Genomic DNA, 15,727 nt, shown 5'->3' on the forward strand with positions numbered 1-15,727 from the left:
CCATGGTTTGTGAGGGTGTTAGATGAGGCAAGGGTCACCGGTCCTCGCTTATAGCTTGCGAGGATCAATCGATGACCTTGTTGGCTTAGGGTTAGCCAAAAAAAATCGAAAGAATAAAAAATTTAGAAAGATTTAGAAAAAAGTTCAACGTTGATGTCATTGTGCCACAAAAGACCATCAATATTAACTAGACTGTTATGTTAGCAATTTATGATCAAAATTGGCCAAGATGACAAAATTGGTAAATGATTAAAATGTTTAAGACTAAATTGGCATAATTAATATGTTTAGAAACTAAATTGGCATAAGTGCAATATATTTAGGACTAAATTAATCAAATTAAAAAGTTTAGAACTGAATTAACACAAGTATAATAAGTTTAGGACTTTCTTGGTAATTTTTTTCTCAAATAGGCACAGGTAACCTAAAATTAGTTATTAATTTAATATGATAAAAGGTCGTGCTCGATATAATTTAGGTAAGTGATTTCATTCAAGAGTTAGTACTTTCGAAACATTTTATGCATATAAAAATTGATTTTTTAGTTCAAAATTGGTAAATGCAAATTATTAAAAAAAATAGTAATTTCATTAAAAATGGAGATGAGTTACCATAAAAAATTATCTCAAAAACGATCTTTTTCTACCAGCAATTTTTTTAACACTATCCACATTTACTTAAATTTACCAGCAGGGAAGAAAGTCCGCAGTTTGGGAACGGAATAATAGAATTCTGGCTTCTCACGCTGCACTATCTAAATTTCATTATACCCGTTAAAGGAACGAAGATTTTGTGAAAACTTGGTTATTTGTTTGTCTTGGGCTACTGCCACTTCTCTTCTTCCGATAGAACTTTGGTGCAAAGTGACCCTTTTGCAACCTTCTTTTTCCTTGTCCAATTTTCAACATCAAATGAAGTTCCAATTTCATCCCCCTTGATTAATGAACCTTAAAGAGAACTTTAATTGTTAAACCACGCGGCCACTACGTAAGAATTGCAAAAGGCCCCGTTGGCAATTGGCAGGGTTGCCGGCCCTAGTTGGTGGTGGCGGTCCCTTGTCATCCCTTAACAATAAAACAAGAAAAAATATATATAAAAAATTAAAATTATAAAAAAATTTAACATTAGCATCAACTGTGCCATGTAAAACAGCCGGTGTCCACATTATCAATTTCTAGCTAAAATTGGTTGAATGGACTATATTGGTAATTATAAAAATGTTTATGGCTAAATTGACTAAATTGAAATATTTATGACTAAATTAGTTCAATTATGGCTTCTTTGGTAATTTTTTTCTGCGATTATATCTATTTTCAGAAGTAAAACCTTTGAAAAATTAATTTCCCATATGAACAAGAACAGATTACAACTGTCAATACGTCTCTCCAGGTATAAGCACTCATCTGTGCGAGCGCATAAGGAGAGGAATTCGCACGATGACAAAACTCTCAAGTCGACTTGAAGAGATCGAGACAACGTATGGATTCATGGACATCGCGAGACTCGACTATACTCGGTGTGTGCAAAAACGTGACTAGTTGCTGCAATTGAACCCTTTGCATACAGAGAGCCAGATTATCAGCACGAGAAGCAGCAGGATCCCCAGCACAACCAACTTGATCTTCATGTTCTGATACCACATCTTCCGCCGGATCTCTCCCCCTCGTTTCTTGAATATCTGAGCCTGCATTAGACGAATGCGCGTATTTATAACTAAGAGGCCCAAGAAACATGTAAAGGCCGACCTGCGTCACGACAGGTAGGCTGTTTTCTCAATCGTCACTAATGTTACCTCGTTGTGGAGACTCTCAGCTTTGTCCTCTAGAATGGTGAGTTTTACTCCCCTGTCCATTGCCTGAAAAACACAATTAGCAGATGGTACTGTGTGAATCATTCTCCCAGTTCAAGAGGTAAGCAATAGTAAGACTTTGATCTCAAAAAACCATCGACTTCTTCATGAGTCAAACCATAAATTTATGATTGGGTCATAAGAAGAAAAACAAAACAGAAAGGCACACAGAAGTTCCAGATGAGGGCTGTTGTTATAATCACTCATTGTGAGACATTTACAAGATTCTTCACGTAAAGGTACAATTTAGAGTACAAATCAAGAAAAGAATACCATGATATATAAGTAAAGGACATTGGCCATGCCTAAATCTCGCAGTCTATCTATATTTGTTAAATTCATGATTGAAATTATTCATATCTTAACCTGTAACCCCAGATTTGCCAGGAGGTAATTTTACTGGAGCTTAAATGGCTTTCCAGTTACTGCATCGGTAACACTCATTTGCAGTTCTCATGATGCAATTTCTACACTATGCGAAATTTCGAAAAGCCATGCTACACGGTAGGAAGAAAACAATTGCAGTACAAAAACAAGCGGAGATCATGGCTTTCTCAAGTACTGCCCGAGAATTGATAATGATTTCAGGTCCACATAAGATTGCAAAATACAAACATTATCGAACATATATTCAAGCTTAGCTAATGTACCTGGTCGATGTTATTTATCATTATGTTCTTGACTTCTGAAACTTGAGCCTGCACTTTCATCAGCTTATCAATCTCCTCAGCATGGTCTACGGTGTACTTCATCTGCTCTTTCATTACAGGCCTGCAGATTCATATATTCATTATTTCTTCGTTGAGCTTTCCCGTCTGTTGAAATTATGTTCCTTATATACTATACGTGGACGAATTGCAAATGTGAACCAAGATAGTTCTTGATGCCGACCGTACCCGAACTCCTTGCTGAGACTTTTGGCGACAGCTGTATCCGCTTTCCCACCTCCGTATCTTTTCTTGAAGTCCTCTTTTAAGCGCTCCAAAAACGCAATCGGGATTTGCTTGCCCACAGATTCAGTAGCCACGACGCAGTAAGCTGCAAATACGTATACTGGAAAATTAGCAGGATTAGGAGATCCTAAAGTCTGCGAATCTGATATATGTTCGAGACCTCTCACTCCGACACCATTTCAAGCTATGAATTGTTCTAGCATAGTGTCCCATGAAATTTCTTCTCCTAAGTTAAGATTGACCCGCTGTTAATTACTATAATCTCCATGAACTAAAATCGACATAAACAACATATCTAGCGTTCTCTATTTGCTCTAATCAGCTAAACATCTTCACAAAGACCCCAACAAAATCAAGCAAAAGAAGAACAAAATAACTGACAAAGATTAAACATTTTTTTCCCTTTAATTACCGTAGCCATCCTCGACAAGGAAATTAAAAGTGTGGCGGTCACAGGTGTAGGTGAACTTGCTGCTCCCGGAGGGGAGTCGCTGGAGGCACTCAGCGGCGATGGCTGGAAAGTTCCCGGTGAACTGCGTGTACTCGGCCAGCACCACCGTGCCCCGCGCCACGAAGCTGTATATCAGCGATCCCTCTTGTGGCTGACTCATTTTGATCGCCGTCGTGTTTTCGCTGAGACAGACAGACAGCCAGAGAGATTGAAAAGAATTAAAGGATGCGTCGAAGTCATGTAATGCTTTTCATATATGTCTGCGAGGCCTGGCGCAGGTGCTTAGCGTCGAAGGAAGCGTTTGGGATTTGTTTGACGAGTCTTTCATTGGGTTCGCATTGTACGAGTAAAACAGCGCGTCTTCTAGTAGGTTTATTGCTGACTTTGGACCTGGTATTTTTCTTGATTTCTTTCCTGGTACCTAATCTTCAAGTTGGACCTGGTCAGAGACAAATCCATTCACGTACGTACATATGTAAATAAGTCAAAGCTAAGATGTATTTATTCAATATAATCCCTTTTGGTATTGTTACTTGAATGCCTTGAGCAAAGGAGCATAAAATATGAAAAGAAATATAGGTCAAGTGTCAAAACTTGACATAAGATGACATTTAAATGTCAAAAGTTAAGAAAGTGTTATTAAGTGTCATATTTTTTTTTGTTTGCAAATCCTACCAAAAAAAAACCTATATAACATTTTTATTTTTATTTTTACGGTTTGTTGGAGAGCTGACTTAATAATAAAAAATAATAATAAAAAATAATAATTTTGGCACATAATAATAATAATAATAATAATAATAATAATAATAATAATAATAATAATAATAATAATAATAATAATAATAATAACTAATACTACTATGAAGCATGCCCCTAATAATAATAATAACGGCTGCCTCCCCATTGTTAATAATAATAATAATAATAATAATAATAATAATAATAATAGTAGTAGTAGTAGTAGTAGTAGTAGTAGTATGAAGCATGCCTCTAAGGGCTAAGCCTTCGCCGCCGTTGCCTCCCATCGTTGTTGGGAAGGGTCAACGACGGTAGGGGGAGGGTCGGCCGCAATCGTTGGGCCTTAGCCAGACGTCGCCGACCCTAGTCGATCGACGGTGAGAGCTCGCGAGCCCTTCCGCAAATTTGACGAGAGTCGGCAACTCATCTAGGCGAGAGCTCGCGTGGCCCTTGCCATCGGTCGATTGGGTTCGCTAGCCCTAGCCAAGGCTTGGCGATGGCGGTAGTAGTAGTGGTAGTAGTAGGATGAAGCATGCCCTTGAGAGCTAAGCCCTTGAGAGCTAAGCCCTCGCCGCCGCTGCCTCCCCACCGTTGTTGGGAAGGGTCGACGACGGTAGGGGGAGGGTCGGCCGCAATCGTTGGGCCCTAGCCAGAGGTCGCCAACCCTAGTCGATCGACGGCGAGAGCCCGCGAGCCATTTTGCAGATTTGGCGAGAATCGGTAGCCCATCTAGGCGAGGGCTCGCGTGGCCCTTGCCATCGGTCGATTGGGTTTGCTAGCCCTAGCCAAGGCCTGGCAACGGCGGGGAGGCAATGGCGACAAGGGCTTAGCCCTCAGCCACATGCTTTCTCATTCCTTTTAATAATAATAATGTTTTAAAGAAATTTAGTTTTAAATTTAATTTAATTAATTTTTATATTAATTATTTACCACATCAACAGCAAAGCGATGTCATTTTTGCACTCGTCTAGCCACGTCAGCGTGCAAATTGACATCGTTTTACACTTGTTTCTCTAGACAATCGCCACGTTAGCATTTTGGTCATTTTTCTCGCTGTTGGCACTTAAATGATCAATTTTGCTTTGATTTTGGCACATAAACGCCACTTTCCTAACTTTTGGCATTGAAATGTCTTTCGTGCCAAATTTTAACACTCAAGTGTCACCGTCAAAATGAATCGAGACCGGAGATAGGTCGATTCGATAGAGAGATGTGATTAGTGCGTGGGTGATTCCACCTAATTACAAAACTTCTGTCGAACGGTACTAGACCGATTTTTCTGTCATTTTTGTACCATGTGTCCGTATTTGAAATCTCGAGATTTTCACGACAATCGAGAGTCGCCAATGTGTCGAAGATGTACATTGTGGCTCGAAAATAATCGACCACGAGTCAATTGTATTAAAAGTTCCTAAAAGCTACCTGGTAGATTGTGACACGCTAAAATCACATCGAATTTGAAATTAACCGCAAAATCGGCTCGATTTCAGAAATTGAAAGTTTCTCCGTGTCACGATTCATTTTAGGAACGTCGACCCACTTTCCGAAATTTTTTTTCGGAGATTCCGAGATTTTTACGGAAAATCGATTCGGAAATGAACGGAAATTCGGACGGAGCTCATTGAAGGAAACTTTGATGTGCAAAAGCCCAGAACTCTTGGGTGATGGGAATTTATGGACATGTGTGGGATTTTTCTTCGATAAAATCGGACTTGAAATTGAGAATTTGAGGATGAAATTGAATTCTAAAATCAGGTGAAATTCAGAGCTATGGTTTGGGGACTGATTTTAACATCAATTGGGTTAAGTTTTGGATTATATTTGTTAGAAAGAAAATGGGGGCGTGGTGATATGCATGAAGGCCGAAAGAGACCAAGCATTAAAGGATCAAGATATTTTCCTTGATTTTCTTCCTTGGCTGCAGCTTCCTTCGCACGCCTGTCCACCGCCTCTCTCCCTCATCCGATTCTCTCTTCTCCTGTGGCCTCCTGCGCACGCCAGCTCCTTCGTCTCTCTCTCTTTCTTCGTGCGACGCCTTCAGCTTCTTCTCCATGATCATTTCCCACCATCTTCGGTCTTCCTTCTCATTTCTTTTTCATTTCACGTTTACTTCTCCACTCACCGAATCACCCCACCATTTGCCATCTTCCTCGTGAAATTCTCCTCGCACCAAAGCCCACGCGTCCGAAGCTCCATTTGCTTCGGTCAAAACCCCAATCGAAGGCCAAAGCCCATGCTTCCTTCATTCTGGTTTTGCTTTCCTTTCCCTTACAGCAACCCACCGAATTCTTCTCTGCCGATTTGCCAACGCTAGCTTCGCTCAGTCCTCCAAGACCGAAGCCAGCCGCGGCTTCCAACGAACTCAGCCGAGTTCGTGAGTTTCTTTTTGTGGTTTTTCAGTCAGTCCGAACTCCTGTTGGCCTCGCCGTGAGTTCGAGTCTCGGCCGCCGTTGCGCCGCCGTCGCCGTGAGCCAATTTTCGGGCTTAACCGGTGAGTTGCGTTCTAATCCTTTATTAGTGGGCTAATGACACTTAGAGGTGTGTTAGTTAGCTAATTTGTGGATTATTTATGTTGATTAGGTTTAGGATGGCTTAGTTAGATTAAGTATATAGTTAGTATTTAGTTAGTGTAATTAGTTTAGTTAGGTGGATTAGTTAGGAATTAGTTAGTTTATTTAGTTAGTGCACTTAGATTAAATTAAATAGGATGGTTAGATTTAATTGTTAGTTAGATTATTTAGTTTAGTTAATTTAGGTTAATTCAATTAAATGCTTTAAATTTATTTATTTTGTAATTTATTTAATTTTCGATAATTTATTTAATTATTAATTATTTTCCGGAAATTAGGCAGGGATAGCATGACCGGATTTAAACTTGATTGCAATGGTGTGTTCAATTTCTGCAATTGGATGTTAATTTGTGCAAATTGAGTGCTGATTGGAATTTTGAGTATTTAATTCAAAATTTGTGAAATTCATTATTTATTCGAAAATCCCGGGTGTCGGGTTTTAACACCTGAAAATAGATTTTAAGTACTATATCAAATAGTGGGGTTTGAAAGAGATATGTATCGGTCTTAAGTTCGAATTGACCGTGTCCCACACACGACTATTTTCAAGATATTTTTAATACGAAGGAAATAGGCGGGATCACTATTTTAATGGAGGCATTTGAGTGCAATGCACGGTGTCCAGGCCGAGATTGAGTGGTCGTGTGTTGGTTAAGAGAACCGATCTCGAGCAATTATGCCGGACGTTACTAAATCCCTTTTCGGGTTACCCATGCATTAGGGTAGCGGGTCGCAGTGATTCGGACCTACGCCCCTTCGGGAAGTCATCTAATTGAGAGACGTTGCCGTGCTCACGGGGGAGACGACGCCTGGCAATGCCAGAAGACCGCCAATAGAGTTGGCCGTACCCTTGAGGGGTGTAATTAATAATTGGAACGCATGATTATTGAGTTTGATGCACCCGATTATGAGACCAAAACTGTGTGACATAGAATGGGACGTGTCATAACGGTTTGGTCTTATAATCAGGACCCCGGTGATTAATTGAATTGATGAGGTGTTCCAGTTGTTATATGCATTGATTATATGCATTGCGATATGAACTATACTGACATGCAGGAAAGGAAACTGAGGCAAGGTAAGTCCTCTGTGCCAATTGAGTGGTTGTGTCTGGGTGTATTTCCTCCTAATCGGGGCTTAGACCGTGAACTTGCTGAGATTTATATCTCACCCCGTCGTGGGCTTAAAATTTTCAGGACCGTAGAGGGAGGACCTGGAGCTAAGCTGAGGTGACCTGAAGAGTAGGTCGGATAGGACATCCTCTTTTTGAGAACTGGTCTTTTGGTTATAGACTTGTGTGAAAGACTCAGTATGTTTATAAAGTGTGGTTTGTTTGTTAATGTGATGTCCTGCTTTTCTATCCCGAGATAGTTATTGTCAGGGGATTTGTTATTTGCTTCCGCATGTGCAATAAAAATCAATGGGTCGGCGACTCGTCCTAGGAAGTTGCAAAATTTTTATCGACCAGAGAGGGATGGGCATGCGCTCGGGTTCGGGGCGTGACACCAAGTGTCCAGCACTCATAAAATATGAGGCAAGCAAGAGACAAGAAAGGAGAGTAATTAGGTGTTATATGAGATGGAAACTCTCCCCTTTGGCGGCATTAAATGTTATCTCTTATGTGCTGTTTGGAATTACAAGAACAGAAATTAAAGGGGAAATTATTCAACTAAAACTAAATTCATTGTATGGAGATTAATTCAATCACGATTTCTCTTTTAATTTATGTGATTTAGCTAACCCCTTTGATAATTTATTAATATAGTTCTTCCAATCAATTTTGATCGAAAATTGTTAATGTAGACGATGATCATCTTACGTGACATTATTGACATCAACGTGGATAATTTTTATAATTTTTTAAATATAATTTTCTGAATTTTTTTCTTATTTTCCTCTACCGATGGCCGGTTAAATTTGTCGGATCTAGGTGAGGGAGTTGCCGCCCTCCCCTAGTGTCCACAAAGGCCGCAACATTCTCATCTATGGTTGTTGACCTTCATTGATCAACACCAAGGTCGTGGAATTGCGAAGGGAAATAGAAAAAAAAAAAAAAAGGAAAGGATAGAAAAGGGAAGGCAAGGGAAAAAAGAAAAAAAAATCAGAAAATTTAAAAAAAAATTATTCACATCAGTGTCGATTATGTCACTTAGAATAATTGGTGTCCACGTCAATGCAAAAATTGGTCTGAAGAACTACATTACAAATTGTTAAAAGTTCTAAATTAGCAAACTTGTAAAATTAGGACTTAACAGATGTTGTATAATAAGTTTATAATTTTTTGGACAATTATCATGAAAATTGGGCATTTCCCCCTTCCACATCCCCTTGTTCTTTCATATGATAATTCATGCAATCTTTGTCTTTTTTTTTCTTTATCTATTTTAATATTGGTATTAGAGTACTCTTGGTTCATGACCTTGGTTTCAATGGATCTAAAAGCCTAGAGCAAAGTTTTAATATTTGACATGGTGGGCTCCATGTGGTTTTTCTCGTTCCTCGATGGACGGTTTGGGTTGGTCGTGGCCCCACCTTTTGTTCTGTGTCTCATTAAAAAGAAAAAAAAAACGAAGTAGGTTACAAATTATAATTATGTATGTTATGCATGTTACATTATTAGAATCGACAAGCCGAAGCATTTAATTCTGTTTGGATGAAGACAAATCGAAATCGAAAAGACACAGGAGAAAACCTTTTTCATAAGCCATTTAAGAAAGGATTCGTCCCTTGGCCAACTTGAGCTGGAATCGAATTTGAGCCGTACCCATTAGAAAGACATTGAAAAGTGACATAAACACGCTTTGCTGTGAAATTTTGATACAGTACACAACCTATGTGACTTATGTTCATCACACAATCCACCTCCGTCACCGGTGGTTATGTCAAGAATAAAGAAGATTACATGGACCATGTTTGCTAATTGGCAATGAGAAGAGTGGGACGAGAACAAGATCACTGGCTTGTTCAATATCATGTTTTGATCCTTAGTATGATTTTAAACTGTTTCGTTGAACTCCCGGATGTAAAATTCAGGGGGTCTTCCCTAAGGAGAAGGAAGAAAAATTATTCTCCCTAATTGGAGGATTAAGGCATGTAGGCACTAGTATGTTATAATAAAAAACGTAGTCTTATCAGCCCATTAGAGTTGTCTAGCAAGTGGGGTGGTCCTTAGCGTGAGATCCAATGTAGATTCAATTTTCTATTCACTCATGGGATCTGGGTGGTCCGGGGGACCTCCACGGCACTAGTGGGATTGTAAAAGCCTCATTTTGCATTGATGATTGGTAAACCATAAAGCAATTAAATTTGAAATCTCTTTTGGAGCTCTCCTGAGAGAATCCCTAGAGTTTTTTTTATTAAGCAATCAAATAAGGATCGAGTCATGCCAAAGCCAGATCTGGCTCTATCCTCGATGCGCGCTAGAGAGAGAGCATCGACAACGAAAATGGCGCAATCAGAATGACCTAGGTGGAATGCGGCAACGCCGGCAAGGCTGGGCACGGCTGGGCACGCAACCATGACTATTCAGTCATAGCGCCAAGGGGAGGGAGAGAGAAAGATAGAGATAGAGAGAGTGCTTAGGAACAGTTGGGAAATCATTAGTGACACAAAAGAGTGAATGACAATCATGTATCCTAACAGCTTTGCAGCCTGACTGCAAAATCTCTCCTGCATACTCTATTTCGTTGTTGATCATGTTTAACAAGTATTGACACTCGTGAGCATGAGGCCTATTTGTTATCTTGACCTAAACGTATTTCATTGTGCTGCTCCCCGCAAAATCTCTCGAGGCTAGCACGATAATATAAATAACAAAAGAGGTATCTGATAGTTTCATTCTTATTCGAAGGAGATAGAGACACCGTCACATCTAAGTCACATCTAGATATGACTCCATCACCCCAGGCCATAATATGCCCTCATAAACCACTCAATCTCACCTCAACCAGACTTGAAAACCATAACAATGACAATCCAAAGGGGACCAGCAACACCATTTCGGTCCTTCTTTCTTGGCTCATGAATACATAAGCCGAAAGAAAGTCCGAAATCGTCCCCGCTTCCCGTAATGGTACTTACCGTAATGTCATCAAGCCGCCACGGAGAGTCTTCCTCTTCCTCTCGAAGCGAGCCTTGAAGAAGGCGAAGAGTTGCTCTCTCGGAGGCAAATTTTCCTTGAAGATGGGGAAGTTTTGGAACTCGCAGCACCACTTGCATAGCAGGGGGAACTTTTCCGGGGTCAGCAGACGGACCCCGGCCACTTCTTGGATCACTCCAATCCAGTAGCCGATGAAGTTGCCTGTGATATCCACGAACCCGATGGTGTCTCCTCCGAAGAACCTCTTCTGCTTGTCCTTGAGCTCGGCTTCAAGCACATTTAGGAGGGCATATGCTTCCTCGAATGCGTTTTCTCGTTCAATACCCTCGCGCCGACAAGATCGCCATAGAGCTGGAACGCACTGCAATCAAAATGGCACGATCCACCAAACTTTTTCTTCAGGATCAATTTATTCTGACTTTGTTTCATGCGATGCCACTGAATTATATAGTTCAACACTCAACAAGCGGTTCTCTTAGCTTTAGTCTAATTTGTCAAACAATAGAGGTTTTCAATGGCTTATCGGTGGCAAAATGAATTCAACCGATTTGCTGAAAGCGAGCCTAAAGTCGAGTGACCTGAGAAACGTAAGGACATACCTGAGAACAAACATATATAAGGGTGCAAACTCATTACTCTATAGTCTCAAGACTGAGGACTTTTGATTAAGCGAGTTCAAAACTTTCACCTCTTAAGAAATAAAGCCAAAGGCACCTGTTGTTGTCCATGCATCATAAAGAAAAAGATCCCGTGAAGGCGGTGGAGTCAAAGGTAGACATACGTTGTCATCGATGAACTTGGCCCAGAAACGTGCGATGGCTCGGTCGCGCGGATCTTGAGGCAACAAGATCACAGGGCGGTCATTCCAAATCTCATCGATGTACTCGAGAATCACCAGCGACTCAGCAATGGACTTGCCATTGTGGACGAGCACGGGTATCTTCTTATGGACCGGGTTGTACTCGAGAAGCAAAGAGCTTTTGGGGCGGTTCATCAAGTCCTCGTCAAAATACTCGTACTCGACTCCTTTCATTTTGAGAGCCACCTCCACCCGCCAGCTAAACGGGCTCCCCCATGCACCCAGCAGCTTCACTTCTTCCTCACACATCTGGGCACTCTCTCTTCTTCTGTGGCCGTGGACGTGTGAGAATCCTCACAGCTACACACTTCTTTTGGGTGTTGAGCAAGTGACAGCGAGGCAATGGCGGATTTATACTAGTGTGAGTCTCTGTACCGATCAAAGATGGGAAAATTGTTCAAAATGAACTAAACATATTTCACTTTCACCAATTTATTTATAAACTTTTTAATTTCGTATATTGAGTCTTAAACATTATTATATTTTACCAATTGAGTTTATCCAGTCAATTTTAACTAGAATTCACTGACGTGGATACCCACTATCTTACATGGCCAGCTAATACTAAGGTTGACAATTTTTATAATATTTTAATTTTAAGTTTTTGATTTGTTTATTATTTTATTTTATTTTTTTTCATTTTTCTTCTTCCCACCGCCCATAGCTAGGTGGGACATCTCGCCCACGGGCGGGTGAGGCCCACATCGGGCAAGGCTGGGCAAAGGCAACGCCCTCGTGAAGTCGCCGTGGCCTACAGGAGACTAGCATTGCCAGATCTAGCAAGGGAAGCCCTCCTTGGGGATCACCCTCCCAAGCGATGGTCAACCTCACCTAGGCCAAGGCGGCCTCAACTGACGTCACCTTCATCCAGCCAATGCCTAGGGAGGCCGCCCTAGCCTGAGCAAGGCCAATTGACATTAGGTCTCGCCCTCACCTAGACGCACCTCACTCGTGGCAAGCAAGGGTGACCATTGCCCAAGCAAGACTAGTCGACCTGGCCATCGGCAAAAAGAAAAAAGGAAAAAAGAAAGAAATTTAAATATTTTAAAAAATTAACAAAAAATATTAAAATATTATTAAAAATTATTCACGTCAGCATCTACCATCCCACGTGACAGCGTCGATATCCATGTCAACGATTTTTAGTCAAAATTGACTAAATAATCTCAAATGATAAAAAATGAAAAGTTTTAGGACTCAATTATTAAAATTGAAAAGTTATGAATTGAATTAATAAAAAGTACAATAATTACTAGTGACTCGCCATCGTGGGCAAGTACAGGTATCTTCTCGTGGATTGAGTTGTACTCGTGTAGCGAAGGGCTCTCGGGCAGTTCATCAAGTCCTCATCGATATACTCGCACTTGACTATTTGCATTTTGAGAGCCATCTCAACTCGCCAATAGGGCTGATTGATTCCCGACAACTCTTGGCTCCAAATTTCAGAAGTAGGAACTGGATCGGACAGTTCTAGAACCGGGCAAACTACAGTTGGGCGCAACTTTATTATTTTTTTTTTTTTTAAAAATGGTTTATTAATTTAATCAAAAAAATTAATAGAAAGATGACTCACTACTTTTTTCAGTCTTCGTGGGATCAAAGAAACATTTCCCTAGGCAACGTGCACAGAGGGAACCGACACGCTTTTACGGAAATATTTTTATGGATATACCTTTTCATTTTATTATTAAAACACCCGCACCTTCCTGTCTTTACTTTCTCTCTACTCTCTCTCATCTACATTAAGCACCAAACAATTCCTCCACTGACCAAACTCTTTCAGCTCTCTTTCACCCTTAGTTTCCACATTATGAGCTTTAATCTCATCTAGTTTCACTATGATGGTGACTTTATTTTGGTCTAGCTTTGCTGTGATGGTGGCTCTACAAGACCGTCGTGGCTGTGTGAGAGAGGAAGGTGAGAGCGTCAATCGCAATAAAGGGAGGTAAGAAGCTAAGGTCTAAAAGAGAGAAAGAAACAGGTGTAATCTTAATTTAGTGTCACCTATTGGTCTGGTTCTGCACAAAAAACTAGGTACCATATCGATTATTCACAATTCCACATTTTAGGAACCGGACTAATTCTAGCGGAAACCACCCAAAACTGGCTAGTTTATTGAATTTGGATGGTTGTTAATTCAATCCAATTCTTTTGTTCACCCCTACTTGCCAACTAAATGGGCTCCCCACCCACCTAGAGAAGAAGGGCAAGGACACACACAGCCACCCATTTCTTTTGTGTCTTGAGCAAATGATGGAAAGGAAACGGTGAATTTATAACAGTGCAAAGCAAGCCTCTATACACGCGGCCATTCACTTCGTCCACATCAACAATTGTCGGTTAAAATTGGCCGAAAAATATATATTGACAAATTGTTAAAACATTGAAAATTAAATTGATCAAATTAAAATGTTTAAAATTGAATTGGTGTGCATATAATTATCCCAATGAATAGGTTTGCTTAATCTTTGCTCCGTTTCGATCCCCGTTGGGCATCTTTCTGGTTAATCATACTGTCGCGACCTAATTTTCGGATGCACCACCTAAAACTAGGTTAATAGATTACTAAGTTTTTAAACTTAGCTCAGGCTCTCACAAGCTCATACCAATTCGTGACTTAAGTCTAAATTTTAAATATGTAAGAGGTTATTAACTAGGAGTCGCCACTAATCGGTTTATGATAGGTCGATTAGACACCTAAGTAAAATAACGAGAGAATTATTTTACTTCTACGAACCAGAGACTAAGGGTATGGGGACTTGGTTACACTATAATTTTCTAATGCCCTTTCGGTACCATTTCTTTTTAATTTTCAAAAATGTTTTTTACAGGCAGCTGATTTATTTTAACTTAAATTACCAAAATTTCTAATTAAATGATCCTATTATGCAAACTACTTGATATGCATCTCATATTTTTTTGTATTTTTCAAAATTAATAAAAACCCTAATTAAACTATCTAAAGAAGATAATTTTCTAATTTATTCTAGGGATTAATTTGACTTAAACCCTATCCTATCTTAGAAAACTATTTTTTTGAAAAATGAGATAATTAAAATGTGTGATCATTATCTAAAAAAATTAATTTAGGTCAAACCCTAGCTGGTGGAGGAGGCGTAGTGACGGTGGCTGGCGAGGGTAGCTCGGCGCGGGCGAGCGAGATGGTGCGGTGAGGAGTAGCGAAGCGGAGCGGCGAGGAGTGGCGAGGAGCACGAACGTCGGCGGCTGTCTGTTGTGCGTCGGGGCAAGTCCAGCGAGGCGACGGTGGCGGAGGCGCGGTGGTGCTTGGAGGCCGGGCGAGGGTTGTTCGAAGAGGATCTACTTGGTGGAGCGACGGCGAAGCAACACGAACGGCATGGGCACGGCCCGGCGCGGACGGGGCGTGTCGGGAGGAAGAAGACGACACCGTAGTCCTTTTTTTTGTTTTCTTTTTCTTCTTTCTTTTTTTCTCTCTCTCTCACGTTTCTCTATACCCTCTCTGCTGACTTTTCTTTTTCCTGCTTTTTTTGTCGGGAAAAGAAAAAACCCTCTTTTGATTGAAGATGGATGAGGGAGAAAGCCTTTTCTCTCTTCCTCTCTTTTTTACTTTCTCTCGCACCTTTTTCACGAATTCTCTCCCAATTTTTCGCACCCCCCTCGCATCTGTATGGATCGACTTATTTTATAGTGATTTCTAGATGGCCGGTCTCCATGGCAACTTTCAAGTTTCCATCTTCTGTCGCATTAAATCACGACTGCAAATGGAGCATGATTTCGCAATCAGCTCGATCTTGCACCAATTCCTTCAATTTTATTAAAATCTTTGCCCTTTGTTCACCTGATCTTTAATTGTTTCTGCATTTATCAAAATATGAATATCCATTAGATTTCAAACTTCCATGCATAAACAATCAAATCAATTTCCCCCATTTTCATTTTTTTTTTTTCATTTTTTTCTTTTTATTTGTTCAAAATGCAATTTTATTTTTCCAAAATTATGTGTCAACAGTTGTCCCTCTTTGAATGTGAGCTCGTAGAGGTTGCATTCAAAGACAAATTAAGACATAATTTTAATTATGCACATGCACTAAATGACTTTTTGTTGGAAAATGAATTCCTTTTTTGAATGCAATTTATATGATGCATGGAAATGCTAATGCAAATGATAAAGGAAGTTACCTGGAATTACTTACCTTCGGGGATGGTAGAGAAACCCAAGATAGATT

The 15,727-nt window shown here is 40.2% G+C and overlaps 2 protein-coding genes and 1 long non-coding RNA gene across 3 annotated transcripts; 1 reads left to right on the top strand and 2 right to left on the bottom strand.

Annotated features, from left to right (window-relative positions):
* Nucleotides 1-1,348: 1,348 nt before the first annotated feature.
* Nucleotides 1,349-3,541, bottom strand: LOC104415130 (vesicle-associated membrane protein 724). Its single transcript, XM_010026387.3, has 5 exons — nt 3,215-3,541; nt 2,746-2,887; nt 2,500-2,620; nt 1,793-1,855; nt 1,349-1,684 (listed from the first exon to the last, which is right to left on the bottom strand). The coding sequence occupies exons 1-5, from the start codon at nt 3,411-3,413 to the stop codon at nt 1,535-1,537; spliced, it is 675 nt and encodes a 224-aa protein (XP_010024689.1). The 5' UTR covers nt 3,414-3,541; the 3' UTR covers nt 1,349-1,534.
* Nucleotides 3,542-5,946: 2,405 nt separating this feature from the next.
* On the top strand, nt 5,947-7,924 carry LOC120288595. The gene is made up of 2 exons (XR_005546697.1): nt 5,947-6,485; nt 7,761-7,924. It is a non-coding gene; the product is annotated as an uncharacterized LOC120288595 (long non-coding RNA).
* A 2,361-nt stretch (nt 7,925-10,285) lies between these two features.
* LOC104415131 (probable glutathione S-transferase) lies at nt 10,286-11,821 on the bottom strand. The gene is made up of 2 exons (XM_010026388.2): nt 11,445-11,821; nt 10,286-11,024 (listed from the first exon to the last, which is right to left on the bottom strand). The coding sequence occupies exons 1-2, from the start codon at nt 11,769-11,771 to the stop codon at nt 10,641-10,643; spliced, it is 711 nt and encodes a 236-aa protein (XP_010024690.2). The 5' UTR covers nt 11,772-11,821; the 3' UTR covers nt 10,286-10,640.
* Between the last annotated feature and the right edge of the window lie 3,906 nt (nt 11,822-15,727).

This window comes from Eucalyptus grandis, chromosome 9 (genome assembly GCF_016545825.1).
Source record: "Eucalyptus grandis isolate ANBG69807.140 chromosome 9, ASM1654582v1, whole genome shotgun sequence".
Classification (NCBI taxonomy): domain Eukaryota; kingdom Viridiplantae; phylum Streptophyta; class Magnoliopsida; order Myrtales; family Myrtaceae; genus Eucalyptus; species Eucalyptus grandis.

Coding starts and splice junctions, on each gene's coding strand:
- LOC104415131 (XM_010026388.2), bottom strand. CDS start 11,771: ATGTGTGAGGAAGAAGTGAAGCTGCTGGGTGCATGGGGGAGCCCGTTT. Junction 11,025..11,444: donor CCAAGTTCATCGATGACAAC/GTATGTCTACCT, acceptor TTTTGATTGCAG/TGCGTTCCAGCTCTATGGCG.
- LOC104415130 (XM_010026387.3), bottom strand. CDS start 3,413: ATGAGTCAGCCACAAGAGGGATCGCTGATATACAGCTTCGTGGCGCGG. Junction 2,621..2,745: donor AGTCTCAGCAAGGAGTTCGG/GTACGGTCGGCA, acceptor ATGAATCTGCAG/GCCTGTAATGAAAGAGCAGA. Junction 1,685..1,792: donor CTGAGAGTCTCCACAACGAG/GTAACATTAGTG, acceptor CGTCTAATGCAG/GCTCAGATATTCAAGAAACG.